The sequence below is a fragment of the Vulpes vulpes genome, chromosome X (genome assembly GCF_048418805.1).
Source record: "Vulpes vulpes isolate BD-2025 chromosome X, VulVul3, whole genome shotgun sequence".
NCBI lineage: Eukaryota > Metazoa > Chordata > Mammalia > Carnivora > Canidae > Vulpes > Vulpes vulpes.
In genome coordinates this window covers 106,935,079-106,949,502 of record NC_132796.1, presented here as the reverse complement: position 1 = coordinate 106,949,502, position 14,424 = coordinate 106,935,079, and the positions used below count along the sequence as shown (strand labels likewise).

The following is a 14,424-nucleotide window of genomic DNA, read 5'->3' as shown; positions in this document are numbered from 1 at the left end:
TATTTGTTGAAGAGACAGTCTTTTCCTGATTGCATAGTCTTGGTACCCTTGTTAAAATAATTTTGCCATATGTATGTGCAAGAGTTTATTTATAGGCTCCCCATTGATGTATAGATTTGTCTTTATGCCAGTACCATCCTGTCTTAATTACTGTTGCTTTGTAATACTTTTGAAATCTGAAAGTATGAAGACTCCTCAAGTTTATTTTTTCTTTTCAAGATTGTTTTGGCTATTTGGGGTTCCTTGAGATTCCATACGAATTTTAGGATTTTTTTCTATGTCTGCAAATATGTCATTGGCGTGTTGATAGGAATTCCATTGAGTCTGCAGATCGCTTGAATGGTATAGGCACTTAAACAATCTTAAGTCTTCGATTCATGAACATGAAATGGCTTTCCATTTATTTTTATTATCTTTGATTTCTTGTAGCAATGCTTTGTAGCTTTCTGTGTGCAAGTCTTTAACTTCTTTGGTTGTTTATGCCTAAGTATTTTATCTTTTTTGATGCTGTTGTAAATAGAGATTACTTTTTAAATTTTCTTTTGGGATGGTCGTTGTTGGTGTATAAAAATGTAACTGATTTTGAGTGTTGATTTTATATCCTGCAACTTTGCTGAATTCGTTTATTAATTCTAACAGGTTTTTGTGTGTAAGACCTAGGGGTTTGGTTTTTTTTAAGGATTAATTTATTTATTCATGAGAGACACACAGAAAGAGACAGAGGCAGAGGCAGAGGCAGAGGGAGAAGCAGGCTCCTCGCAGGGAGCCTGATGGGATACTTGATCCCAGGACCCTGGGATCATGCCCTGAGCTAAAGGCAGACACTGAATTGCTGAGCTACTCAGGAGTCCCGAATCTAGGGTTTTTTTTTTTTTTATGTATAATAATATGTCATCTGCATATCAGGATAATTTTACTGCTTTTCCAATTCGTATGCGTTTTTTGTTGTTGTTGTTTTGTCTAATTGCTCTGGCTAGAACTTTCAGTATAATGTTGAATAGTCATGCTGGGAGTGGATATCCTTGCTTTGTTCCTGATACTAGAAGAAAAGCTTTCACTCTTTCCTCACTGAGTATGTTAGCTGTGGCTTTTCATATATGGCTTTTTTTCTGTTGAGGTCATGTTTTTCTCTTTCTAGTTCATTGAGTGTTTTTATCATGAAAAGGTGTTGAATTTATGCCAAATGCTTTGCTTTTTTTGCATTGACTAAGGTGATCATATAGCTTTTGTGTGTTGTTATGTGTTGCATTACATTGATTGATTTTTGTATGTATCTTTTCATTCCCATGGGTAAATCCCTTATGGTCACAGTGTATGATCATTTTAATGTGCTGTTGGATTTGGTTGGGTAGTGTTTGTTCAGGATTTTTCATCAATATTCATTGAAGATATTGGTCTGTAGTCTTTTATACTGTCTTTTCTTGGTAAAATGGTTGCAGTAATTCTGGCCTTATAGAACTAGTTTGTGTTCCCTCCTCTTCAATTCTTCAAAAAAGTTTGAGAAGAATTGGTGTTACTACTTCTTTAAATATTTGGCATAATTCTCCTATGAGGTCATCTAGCCCTAGAGGTTCTTTTGCTGGGGGGGAGGGGGGGTGGTTCAATTCCTGCTTCAGTCTCACTAGTTTTGGGTCTGTTCAGATTTTTTATATCTTTGTGATTCAGTTTTGGCAGGTTGTATATTTCTCAGTACTTACCCATTTAGTCTAGGTTATCCTATTTGTTGGCATTTATTTGTAGTAGTCTGTTAAAATCCTTTTTATTTCTGTGGCATCAGATGTTAATGATTAGATGTTAATGTTTAGCTGTTTGAGTCTTTTTTCTTAGTCTATCTAAGGATGTGTTGATCTTATTGATCTTCCAAGATACTATTTTTAAAGGAATATTTCTATATGAATACAGATTAAAATATGAAAGGTAATAGAAATCAAATTGTCCAGAACAAGGGAAGAAAATAGGTTGGAACAGAAAGAGAAGAGGGTAGGTGAAGATACCATTCCTGAGTGGTTTCAGGGTTGTGATATGAAGTCATTAAAAAATGATACTGTCCTCCTAGTACTTTATCAAGTATTATCAGCGCCGAATTATTTATTAAACACTAGGAATTGGATATAAGTTCTCCATAACCACAGTGATAGGTAATTGTCTTGCATCTTCTTATAGTAATGAGAAAAAGGCTACAGGGTGGGAGAGTTACCTGAGATTGACATAGCATGTCTATCACCCTTCTTGCTTTTCTGCATTTCCTGCATTCCATAGGGGAAGACCCTCAACTAAAGTGGTTAGGATCTGAAGTTGCCAAACCGGTCTTAGAAATTACTCATAAGAACCAAATGTAGCCTAAAGAACCAAATGCAGCCTAAACGATTCATTACATTAAATCTATTGCTCCCAGGGCACTAAGTAAAATTGCGACGCAAGTAAATGTTCCCACATCTTTCCCTTTCTCTCGTTTCCTCTTTCTGATTTTGCTGTTACCCCCTATCCCTTCAGGAAGATAAGACCACCGCCCCCCCCCCCCCCCCCATCTTCTATCTTTTGTTCATTAGGCTTCTTTGCCTTGAGGCTGATCTCAGCCAGGTATAATCTTAATTAAATCAGTTGATGCTATTGTGTGAAATGCTGTTTGATTCGGCCCTTTCTGGAATATTTGTGTGTGGCAGGAAATGTCTATAAACCAGAAGTATCCAAATGTTTGATTTTGCTTGCCTGGGGAAGTGGGCAGACTATTGTTGAGTAAGAGAGTAACTTGGTGTGTATCCTCTGCAGTGGAAATTTTTTGAAGAGATTCAAAGCCAGGGAGTGACTTGCAGAAGAGGCTAAGAGCCTATATTAGGATGACAGTAGTAGATAACAATAATAAAAGTAGTTAACATTTATATATAATATTAATATGTCAGGCATTCCCTTTCACATTCTATTAACCGATTTATTTATTTTTAAAAAGATTTTATTTATTTATTCATGAGAGACACAGAGAGAAGGCAGAGACATAAGGAGAGGGAGAAGCAGGCTCCTCACAGGGAGCCTGATGTGGAACTTGATCTTGGAACTTTGGGATCACACCCTGAGCCAAAGGCAGAGGTTCAACTGCTGAGCCACCAGGAGTCCCTCTATTAACTGATTTAATCCTTACTTTATAAGAGTCTTATTGAAGTATGTACTCTCATTATTCCTTCTTTACAAATGATAAAACTGAGGCACAGGGAGATAAAGAAAGTTGTCCATGACCAGGAAGTGGGAAACTTAGGTTTGAAACAAGTTTTGGGGGGCATTCCGGGTGGCTCAGTGGTTTAGCGCCGCTTTCAGCTCAGGGTGTGATCCTGGAGTCCCTATGTAGAGCTGTGCCTGTGTCTCTGCCCTTCTCTTTCTCTCTCATGAATAAATAAAATCTTAAAAAAAAAAAAAAACAAGTTTGGGTGTAGAGTTCGTGCTCACAACCTGTCTCATGATTGAGATACATGGATATATGCAGGATATTTCTTGGAGGTAGAATCATCAGGACTTAGTGATGTATTGGATGCAGGGAGGGAGAAAAAGAGCAAAAGAGAATAAAGATAGTCTTGGTTTTGACCTGAGCAACTGGGTGAATTACGTAGAACTATGAAACAAAATGCTGGCTATTAAGATGGAGAAGACTGGGAGAAGAATAGGTTTAGTGACAGATGTAGGAGTAAAAGGAATATAAAAAAATTCCATTTTAGCCATGTTAATTTTGAGATATCTGTTAGACATCCAGATGGAATTGTCAGGTCTGGAACTTAGAGATGTTTGAGTTAGCAGTCGAAATTTGGATTTTGTCGACACATAGATGGCCCATGAAGCCTATGGGACTGGATTGAATCCTAGCATATAGAGAAGAAAGCCTACAAACAGGACTTGAGGAATTCCAAGGTAAACTCACAGTTCTTTGTAAGGAAGAGAGTATGGGTTTGGTATTGGAAATGCTGGAAGAGTTTCTTCAGGTTTTCTGATTGTTTCCTTTTTTTATTTTTTTGATTGTTTCCTTTTTTATATCCAGTCTGCTGATAAACGCATTGAAGGACATCTTTATTTCTGATATTATGTTTTTCTTTTCTAACTTTTCCTTGTGCCTCTTTTGGTAGTTTCTATCTCTGCCCAAATTCCTCATCTACACATGTATGTTGTCTGCCTTTTGCACTAAATACTTTAATATCTTAACCATAGCTATTTTTATCTTTACATGCCTGTTTCATAATCCACAATCTCAACATTTCTGGTACTTCTCCTGCTGACTCCTTCATATCTTGACGTTAGGTCATTTTTGTCTTGTGTTTTACGTGTATTGTATTTTTTTAAATTGAATTTTGGTCATTGTATGTAAATGCTAGAGACCAAGGTAAATAGTATTGATGATCTGAAATGGGCACACCTCTACTCTCAGCCCATTAATGTGAACGGGAAGTCAGTCTAGTCGGGAGATGAGCTGGCTTTGGTTTTTTGTTGTAGCCATTGCTACTTTTGATACCCAGCTGGAAATTCCAATTCCAGGAGTGCTCAATTGCCATTGTCTCAGGCTTTGTGTAGGGCCTGGTTTGCCAGAGGGCCTTTCTCAGTATTCCCATTCCACGGTCTGCTTCCAGCCAAGTCCTGTATCCCTGAGCCTGTGGATGTGTCTCTCTGCTTTTTCTCTTCCACTATAACAATAGTAGATTGCTGTTTCTTACTGTTACTCATTGCCGGGCTCCTGGTAGGAACAGAGTGATTTCTTGGTTCTGCTGCTCCAGGGTCCGTATTAAGCAGGGCTTACGCACCTTTGCCTCAGGAGTGAGTACTTTGTCTCGATACTCCCGTCCCACCTCCACTGGCAGTTGAACTTTGCCTTTTTTTTTTAAATTTATTTATGATAGTCACACACACACACACACAGAGAGGCAGAGACACAGGTAGAGGGAGAAGTAGGCTCCATGCACCGGGAGCCCGACGTGGGACTCGATTCCGGGTCTCCAGGATCGCGCCCTGGGCCAAAGGCAGGTGCCAAACCGCTGCGCCACCCAGGGATCCCTGAACTTTGCCTTTATTAGTGGTAGGGCCCCCATGTCCCTGGATTCTCTGTCCCATGCCCAGCAGCGGATGGTGTTTGTACATCTCTTTAGCAGTGCTGAGGTTTTCCTAAGACAGGACCAGGGAGGGTTTCTTGCCTTTCTCCTAGACATAGACAGCTTTTGCCTCAAATGAGAGAAGGGTACATGCACAATTCCAGCATATTCTGCCTCTCTGTTTGGTCACAACCTACATTCCTGACCCTGTGAGGGAAGGCTTTTGCAGGTCTCTGCCCTTGTGTTTTCTCTTGTAAGGAAGAAATGATGAGTGGTTATTATCTCTACTCTCAGTTTTGCAGATCCAAAACTATCACATTAGCTCCTACCAAACCTTTAAGAATTGGTTCACAATCAAATTGTTTTCTTCTCCTGCCCTTTGCTGGCAGTCATCTCTTGCTCCTGTGCTTTGTGAACTGTCAACCATCTCATTTCTCCTCCTCTCTCCTCAGAAGGACTTTTCAGCCTTTGAAATTCAGTTCACTTGGTTGCCTCGCAACCTCAGCTCTCTGATGAACTAAAAGAAAAAAAAATCATAATTTTTGTAGATTATCGGGCTTTTTCTAATACTCATCATGAAGCGTGATGATGTTCTCTTACTACTTTTAACATGCTAAATTGAAACAGAGCCTAAGTTGAAGGTCTAAGTGGACCCTATTGTCCCCTTCCTTTAAAAGCCCCGTCTACTTCCCCCTTGCCTTCAGGGGAAGGCTTAACCCCCTGAGCCTAGCCTGCCAGCCCTCTGAGATCCGCCCTCTGTCCATCTCACCAGCCTTACCTTGCACTGCAGGTACAGGGACCTTTATAGTTCACATCTGAGCAAATCAGAAATGTCGTAGAATAAATGGTCTATTTGTGGTTTTTGTTTATTGGTGCCTAAGAATCATCTTCCAGCCTTTAATGAGTGTTTCCTCTGTCTAAGATGATTTAGGATTTTGTTATTTCTCTTCTGTGTATTTAATCATAGATTGTAGTTTTGTGTAAGCAACATAAGTGTTTATGTAAGCGAGGAAGGAAAGATCCAACAAGATATTATTTACAAATTAGTTCAGTTATTGATGCTGTTGCTCTTGGCTGCTGATTAAGATTGGCAAGAAAATCAAATTGTTCCCTAATAGGTCTTGAAATCCTCATTTTTATTCGCCAAATCCTATAGCAAATAGGAGACAGGTGTGTCATTTATTCAGTATTTCACAACTAATTGTGTCCAGGTTGGTGTGCTAGGTATTGACTCTCCCAAAATGGGTTGTCCTCTGCCACGAGCAGCTCCCTCCCTTTATCGGAGATGCTGTACAAAACTGATACTTGTCATTTTCTATATGTGCCACAGTATAGAAAAGTTTGGGAAGCACTGAACTCTGGATGATTTCTTATATCCTTCCCCTGAACTGTTATGACTATTCATAGGTTCGGACTAATGTAGTTGCAGTATATTTGTAATAATTATCAAATGATGAATATGTGCCAGGTACTTTGCTAACCACTTTATTACCTGTGTCCTCATTTCATGCTCAAACCAATCCTGTGAGGGAGTTGCAATCATCTGAGATGCTTGCCCAAGCTCATACAGTGAAGTGGCAGAGCTGGAACATAAAGTCAGATTAAAAAGTCCTGCTTTCTGGGGCACCTGGGTGGTTCTGTTGGTTAAGGGTCTGACCCTTGATGTTGGCTCAAGTCATGATCTCAGGGTCATGAGATCAAGCCCAGCCCAGAGTTGAGCTTCCACTGAGCATGGAGTCTGCTTGTCTTTCTCCCTCTCCTCTTCCCCGCCCCCCTCCACTTGTGCTCTCTCCCTCTGTCTCTCTCTCCAATAAATAAATAAAATCTTTTTAAAAAGTCCTGCCTCTTAATCTTTATGATTTATTCCCTACATTATTAAATTATCTGCACCAGAAATGGTTCATGATTTCTTCTCATGATTTTCCTATACTCGAGCTTTGGGTATTTTCTGATAGGAAATTGTTTCTCATGACTATATTAATGGGTTCTTCTGATAGCAGATTATTGGAAAGTGACCTATTTAAAAATTATTTTTTTTGTCAAATGTTATGGGAAAAATAGATGCCTCTCCAGTTACCTAACTTTTTCCGGGCACTGAAGAGGGAACTGGCACCCAGCAATGATAGCTGTTAGCACATGGAAGGCAAAGCATATTGAAATATGTGTGATGCAGAGCAGGACAGTGGTTGTCCAGTGTTAAGGAAGTGCTCAGGTTGAGACATGCAGACTTTCTTGATTCGTTCATGAAGTGATAATGGTCATTATCTTATTGAACACAGCAGCATGAAAACCTCAGAGAGCAAACGAGTCCCTGGGTACTGAAGTCGGTTATTTGAAATTAAAGTTCAATAGTAAGGTAATCTGATTGCATCAATAAGTCCTTGTGACCTTAAGGAGGATTCTGAATGCTGAATAATACTCTTTCATCGTCTTTCACGTGGCATAGGATGCTGAGAACCTAATAGCAGGAGAGGTCTTTTGCTACTCTTTTGGCTTTAGTATGAGATGTAATGATGCTTTGTTTGGAATTAAAATATTTATATTTTTCTCTCTATACTAGGTTGGTGATGTAGTAGAAGTACAGGCAGACGAAACCTTCCCCTGTGACCTTATTCTTCTATCATCCTGCACTAGTGATGGAACCTGTTACGTTACTACAGCCAGTCTTGATGGGGAATCCAATTGCAAGGTAATGGAAAGTAAATCTTGCCTAAACTTTCTGAGCTCAGGATAGTTAATCATACAGTACTGCTTCCCACTGCCCCCAGTCTTTTATTTTTTTCTTATTTGTGCAAGTTTTGTATTTGAAGGCAGCTTTTATGTAATTGTGTTTGAACTTCCGATCCAAGCAATTACTCAACTCTAGGGAAGAGGTTGGTGTTCGGTGAGGAAAATCCATGCCCCAGATAAAAGTCACTACATTTTTTGTAGCACTGCTTCATTTATTATTGACATACCCCATTCGATGTTTTATTTTGGCTTTTTAAAATGAATGTCATTAGAGGCTTAAACTATGGAACTATAAAAATAACTTACATGTACTCTGTTGATATATTTTTATTTTGAAAGTGATGAATATTTTCTTTAAGAATGTCTATTCATGGCATATAGAAACTCTACCTTGGAGTAGTTTGATTGCTTTAAAAAAATCCTTAGGGTTTTATTTGGCAAATGTTTGTTTCATTGCAACTGGGAAGAATTATAAATGAGCTAAAGTGAGTTTGCTCATATTGGAGGATAACTTACTTCCATGGTACTTTCTAGCAGTCAGTTCTTGGCCCTTGTCCAGAGCTCCACAGGGCATGGAGATGCATCCTCTATATGCAGTCTTTAAGGAAGGGCACTAATGTGCTCACCTCTGTGTGTATCCTTGAGGGCTTTTCTCTGCTTGTTAATTCCATCTGGAGTCGAGAACCAGGAATCAGTATGTGAAACAGGAACTGAAATGCCTGTTGGATGACTAATTCTGTACTTCAAGGGCATGGTGATGAACTAGTGCACTTAAACTGTTCAAAAACAAAGTTAAATTTGAGGAAATGTCAAGATAAAAATCAAGAAATCTACCTAAAGATGCCCTAATAAGGAAGAAAAGTTGTTTAAAGGAAGAAAGCCTTTAAGTGATTTCTTTTTTCAATTAAGTCGATCTGATCAAATCCACTAAAAGTACATAGGTCTTCAGAATCAGGGGATAGTTTTAAATATAGCTCAGGCAGTTCCGTAATATTCCCAAAAGAGCATGCAACAGCTTTCCCTTCTGCGTAAGTGGTACAGTCTTGGAGTCTGTGTTAGCCCTCTTTTGATAATTTATAAATGGGTTTATTGGAACCTGCCTTGAGTTCCGAGTAAATCAAGTGCATGGTATACTCTACTATTCTTTCTGACTAAAGCAAGACACATCCTATCACTGTTCTTCATATGAAATGTAACCTCTTTGAGGATTTTTTTAGATCATTTTTTTGATCATTTTTAAGATCATTATGCTATTTGTGTAATGGAACTAATGAATTTTTTTCTTCCTATTGGCAAAATGTTAGCCTTCTTATGACACAGAGGGTTACTAATGCTCAATTCATATGTTTACATTGATATCACCATAGTCTATGGTGAACAAAATAATAGGTCTCAGTTCTATAAATAGAAGAAAAAGTAAATGGATTAAATTTTTCATTGGGTTTTCAGTTAAGGATATGCATGCTACAAATGGAATTCTCTCTGCTGTCACTATCAGGAAAAGCTTTTAGTTTTTTCATTATCTTTGAAATCCCTTTGCAGCAGGGTTATCTTTCTAATTATTTGTAATATATTTGAAGAATAATAATACTGTAAAATTTAGTTAGTGGGAAATGTGCATCAATATTTGTATTATGCTGCCAGAGCCTCTTACCAAAACATACTGTGTTCCTGGAATAAGGTGGGTGTACAATTATGAAAAGAATCACTTTTTCTTGTTTTTGCTTTTTCTTCTGCTTTCATCTAGACACATTATGCAGTACGTGATACCATTGCACTACATACAGCCGAATCCATTGATACCCTCCGAGCAGCAATTGAATGTGAGCAGCCTCAACCTGACCTCTACAAGTAAGAATCACCTGGTTTCGTTTTACAGCTGTCTAATAGTCTGTTGACTCTGCTTCTCCTTGCCACCAGTATTGCAAAGAAACACCCACCACTTAGCAGCCCTCCTTCATTCGTGTTTTTATGAGCTGTTCTTCCCTTCTGGCAGGGAAATGAATCAAATCAGCCTTGTTCACTACCAGCCTAAGATAAATCATTGTGGGTCCAGACACCTTACTTATGATTTTTCTTTTATTTTTGTTATCTGTAAACATAACCATCTATCAAATTTTAAGATTGTTATCCCATAAGGCTGATCTATCAGATTCATGCATTAATCAGAGTTCATTAAGACAAAAATAAACCACTGTGTGTATCATCCCACATGAGGATGAGGATATGAGAGCGAGGAAGGGAATATGGGGGCCATGCACTATCCTTTTTTATGATGATCATGATGAACTGAGTATTGCAAATAGGCTGGTTTTTTGTCTACAGTAAACAGTTAAGTGAGGGAGCCATGAAATCATGTAATTTCCTCTATTTTACTATACTTAGGCTTTCTGGAGTAGATTTGCTGATTAACATTCATTGTGGGTTGTCAAAAATTTGGCATTTGATTTTTAAAACTGGTTAGTTTGGTTGATTAGAGCATGCTGTTAATGAGGGTAGAGTAACAAGTTTTATCCCCGCGTGGGCCAATTAATCTCATTCTATGCCCTGTTACAGATGGCATCAATTACCCATGCCAGGCATCTTGTTAATGAATACTGTTGGTCATAACGGGAGACCAAATGGTTGGATGTGGCTTAACACCAACGCACAGTAGTGGAAAAACAAAGTGTTTGTTCCTACTATGAGAACAATGCCTTCCCTGCTTCCCATCATTCCTCTTTCCTTCCTTCTGTATCCACCTTGATAGTAGGAAGTGGGACCATAAAACAAAACGGCTGTTCCCTGCCTTCAAGGAGCTCAGAGTTTGCAAGGCAGTTAAAATTTATATTAGAGCTAGGCTAATAGAATAAAAGGCCCATGGAATCACAGAAAAAGGAGTGACTAATTCTGCCCGTGTTAGAGCCTAATATACATTTTTGCGTGTTTATATGGCAACTCCTAAATTTTTCAAAGGAGAATTTTAGGGCAAGGAAGGTTATTCCTGATTTCTCTGGATTAGATTGAGTGCCCTGGCTTCGTGTCTTCAGAATACCTGTACTTCTACCACCCTCGTGGTGACACTGTACTTGCCTGTTAACCTGTTTGCCTTTAGTGGAAGGAATATATCTTTCTGGCTTACTAATGTGTCTCCAGCACCTACCACAGTACTGGCACAATGGAGATTATGTGGTGATTAAATGAGCAGATCATCATACTTAATGTATCTAGTAATAATGGTTCAGCTTTTCTGAAAAACAATGATAATGCAAGTTATAAAATACAACTCTCTTGTTAAGGAAAGTTAGGCCTTTTTGCCGCATTTTTGAGAAACGCAGATTATCATGTGCCCAGCCATATTAAGTGATCAGATCAAGCTCAGTATTGAGACCAGCTGAAAGACACAGGCTGGAAATATCCAAGATGGCAATCAAATGTTTGCTTTCTAAGACTAATGCGGTGGTTCTCAAAGAGTGATCTTGGGTCAACAGCAGCATCCACTGGGAACTTGTTGGAAATGCAAATTCTCACCTGAACCATAAGCTTGGGGATGGGGCTCAGAAACCCCCAGTTTAATAAGCACTCCAGCAAGTCTGATGCATATACAAGTGAAAGAACCACTGAACTAAGGGTCTTGAAAGTAGTGTTTTAGCACCAGAAACCTTTCTTCATATGAATCTAAAATAGAGGTTAATTATTTATATAACATATACATGAACAGGGATGTTGTGTGCATGCACAATGCCCACTAGAGTTTAAAAATCGATTGAAAATTTTTATTTCTTATAATCCATAATATTATTTTAAAAATCATATGAAAATGTCATGCCTCTTCAGCATAACTCTCCTCCCCCCCCTTTAGAAACATAATAGCTTTTTGTAGTTCATTCGGTCTTAAATCTTTGATACGATTTGTATTTTGATTCATTCCCATTTTTGTGGCATATAGATTTTACCTTGATAAGGAAGACACATTTGCCATTATGTTCTGTTTTGCAGGTTTGTTGGGCGAATCAGTATCTATAGTAATAGTCTGGAGGCCGATGCCAGGTTAGTTTGTTGTTCCTTCAATCTGCCCTTTCCTGGAGGAGGCGGGTATATGTCCCTTTAAAGCCCATTAAATACCCCAGTACTGTTCTTTATAGAAAGGGATGTAAAGGTGAATAAACCTGGATTAACTATCAGATAACTAGCTGGTATCCCAGTAGTGAGTCTTAAGTAACTAACCTTGGGATTGATAGGGCCTCTGAGTGTGGATGGAAGTGATGCTGAGGGTTTCCAGAATCACAGCGCTCCAGGCACTTGGGCTCACGCTCCCAGATCTGTTCTGGGCTCTGTGCTCTTTGGTCCTGGTTGTACAGTGACAGACTCTACTGGAAGCATACCTGGAGAACGGTGGCTAATGGAGAGTAATTGAGGGCTAAGGTGGTAGAGTAAAAGCTGAGAGAATTACCTAGACTGAAGTAAAATGAAAAGCTAATCGTTTATAATAAAGCAATTTATATAAAAAGGGATTTTTTCTTCCCTCTTCTATCATCCAGTTAATTACCTCGATTTTCCCACTTGCCCTTTATAGCCATGCTCAAAAGGAATTTAAATGTCAGATGCCCAATGACTGCCCAAAAGATGGGTTTACTCTCTCTAAATATGTCAGTGTGGCTTTCCCACCTTGACGGTTGCTTTCCCAGTCTTTTATTTGTCACCTTTTCTTCCTGTTTCTCACTCTCTGGGACTCAGAATCCTTTTCTCTCTGTGTGCACCTCGTTACCTCTGTGTGTTGCTGGCTGCTCCCGTGCTCTGCTTTCCATCTGTGCTGTACCCTCAAGTCGATTCAGAGGGAAAGCTCTTTCAGCTCATCCTGTGGAGGAAGCATAGGATAGAAGTGGAAAGATACATTCTGAACCCCTGGGAGATAGATGTGTGTTAGGGCAAAATAGGTCCCCAGAGTTGATGATGCTGTATTTATTGGGCTGTTTGGATAAGCTGTGTCCATTTTTTTATTTAGGTCTTTGGGACCTGAAAATCTCTTGTTGAAAGGAGCTACACTAAAAAATACGAAGAAGATATATGGTGAACCATTTTTAAGATTTATTTATCAGAAATATGCTTTGTAAAGCCTGTGCATAAATAGTGCCATGTTAAAAATTGGACATTGCAGATAACTGCCACTCAGTCTAAGCCTATTTTTAGGTGGTAGGCATTTATAAGATGGTAAACAAGCTTACTTTAAGTATGACAAATATAGTATGTAGAATTAAAATGATCTTACAAATGATATGTCACCTGGTGACTAGACTAAGATTTAAAATGCCTACTTCTGTAGATGGAAAAAATGAATAGATCCAACTTGCTGGGGAGGTGGTTGGCAGTCAGACTTGTAACCTAGTTTTCATTGTATTCTTTTATTCCTTAGGAGTTGCTGTTTACACTGGGATGGAAACCAAAATGGCTCTGAACTACCAAGGGAAATCTCAGAAACGTTCTGCTGTTGAAAAGTTAGCATGCACCACATTTTTTTTTAGTAGGGTTTGAACTGTGAAATAGTTACTTTTTAGTAATTCCGAATAACAGCCAGCACAAAAAACAACATCAATTATAATAGCAGCTACCACACTGAGCACTTTTTTGTTCCAGAATTGTGCTCAGTGATTTGTATGTCTGGTTTGGTTTAATCCTCTGAGCAGCTCCGCAGAGTAATTCGTATTAGCCTGTCTGCTTCACAGATGAAGAAATGGTCTCCGAGATAAGTGACTTACCTAAGCTTGTGTAGCTATTCAGGGGCAAAGTTTAGTTGAAATATAAATTTATTCCCTTTTGCTGCTGGATAATGGTTTGGGTTCCTCTGGTGGCTGTGTGTAAGGAAGTTCAACAACATAGATAATAGTCTCCTGCTAGATCTAGCCAATTGCTATGGCATGGACCTCACTGTCTTGTTACCATGGATATCCATGTGTCAGTGACAGCCTTTCAGATTCAAAGAATCCATACTAGATTTGAGGATTTCACATTTGCTCCCCCACCCTCTACTGCAAACCCTTAGGATTTGGGGAAATGGAAACAACCTACTCTTTCTGTAAGGGTTGAGGTGTAGGTACTGTGTATGCATGTGTGTTTCCAGTTGCTTTTTGGAAGCCTTATTATTTTAAAAGAAAGTGTGTGAAGCTAGTCAGCCCCTGCACTTTGGGGAGCATTGGTGACCAACAAACAAGTCAGGGCTAGCTTTTCTACTTCACCACCTGAGAATAATGCTTCTGCAATGATAACTGAGGTTCATACATACAGGCTTGTGCTGTGGTTACACATTGTACACAGGAGAAGCTTGAGGAAACTGAACAGTTTAATTTATACGTGGTTGATATTTTAAATAATTGTATAGCTTTTAAATCCATAATATCCTATTTTTCAGATCCATTAATGCCTTCCTGATCGTGTATTTATTTATCTTACTGACCAAAGCTGCAGTATGCACTACTCTAAAGTATGTTTGGCAAAGTACTCCCTATAATGATGAACCGTGGTATAATCAAAAGACTCAAAAAGAGCGGGAAACTTTGAAGGTAATCAGTTTTATGCTGAAACTTTTAACCCTTGTTAAAAATTTTAACTAGCATTTTGTGACCAAGGCCACCCTTTATTGAAATGTTGCTCTGATAAT

At 38.8% G+C, this 14,424-nt stretch overlaps 1 protein-coding gene across 11 annotated transcripts in view; it reads left to right on the top strand.

The window, feature by feature from the left end:
- Positions 1-14,424, top strand: part of ATP11C (ATPase phospholipid transporting 11C (ATP11C blood group)) — a 181,928-nt gene that overhangs the window by 102,315 nt on the left and 65,189 nt on the right. For all 11 annotated transcript variants that reach the window (XR_011998277.1, XR_011998278.1, XM_026009045.2 and 8 more), the window contains exons 6-11: positions 7,621-7,749; positions 9,538-9,641; positions 11,769-11,819; positions 12,775-12,839; positions 13,183-13,264; positions 14,176-14,326. Coding sequence is in view for 9 of the 11 variants with exons in the window: in XM_026009045.2 (XP_025864830.1) it covers positions 7,621-7,749; positions 9,538-9,641; positions 11,769-11,819; positions 12,775-12,839; positions 13,183-13,264; positions 14,176-14,326 (582 nt within the window). In the remaining 2 variants the exon portion in view is untranslated. The remainder of the gene's footprint in view (positions 1-7,620; positions 7,750-9,537; positions 9,642-11,768; positions 11,820-12,774; positions 12,840-13,182; positions 13,265-14,175; positions 14,327-14,424) is intronic.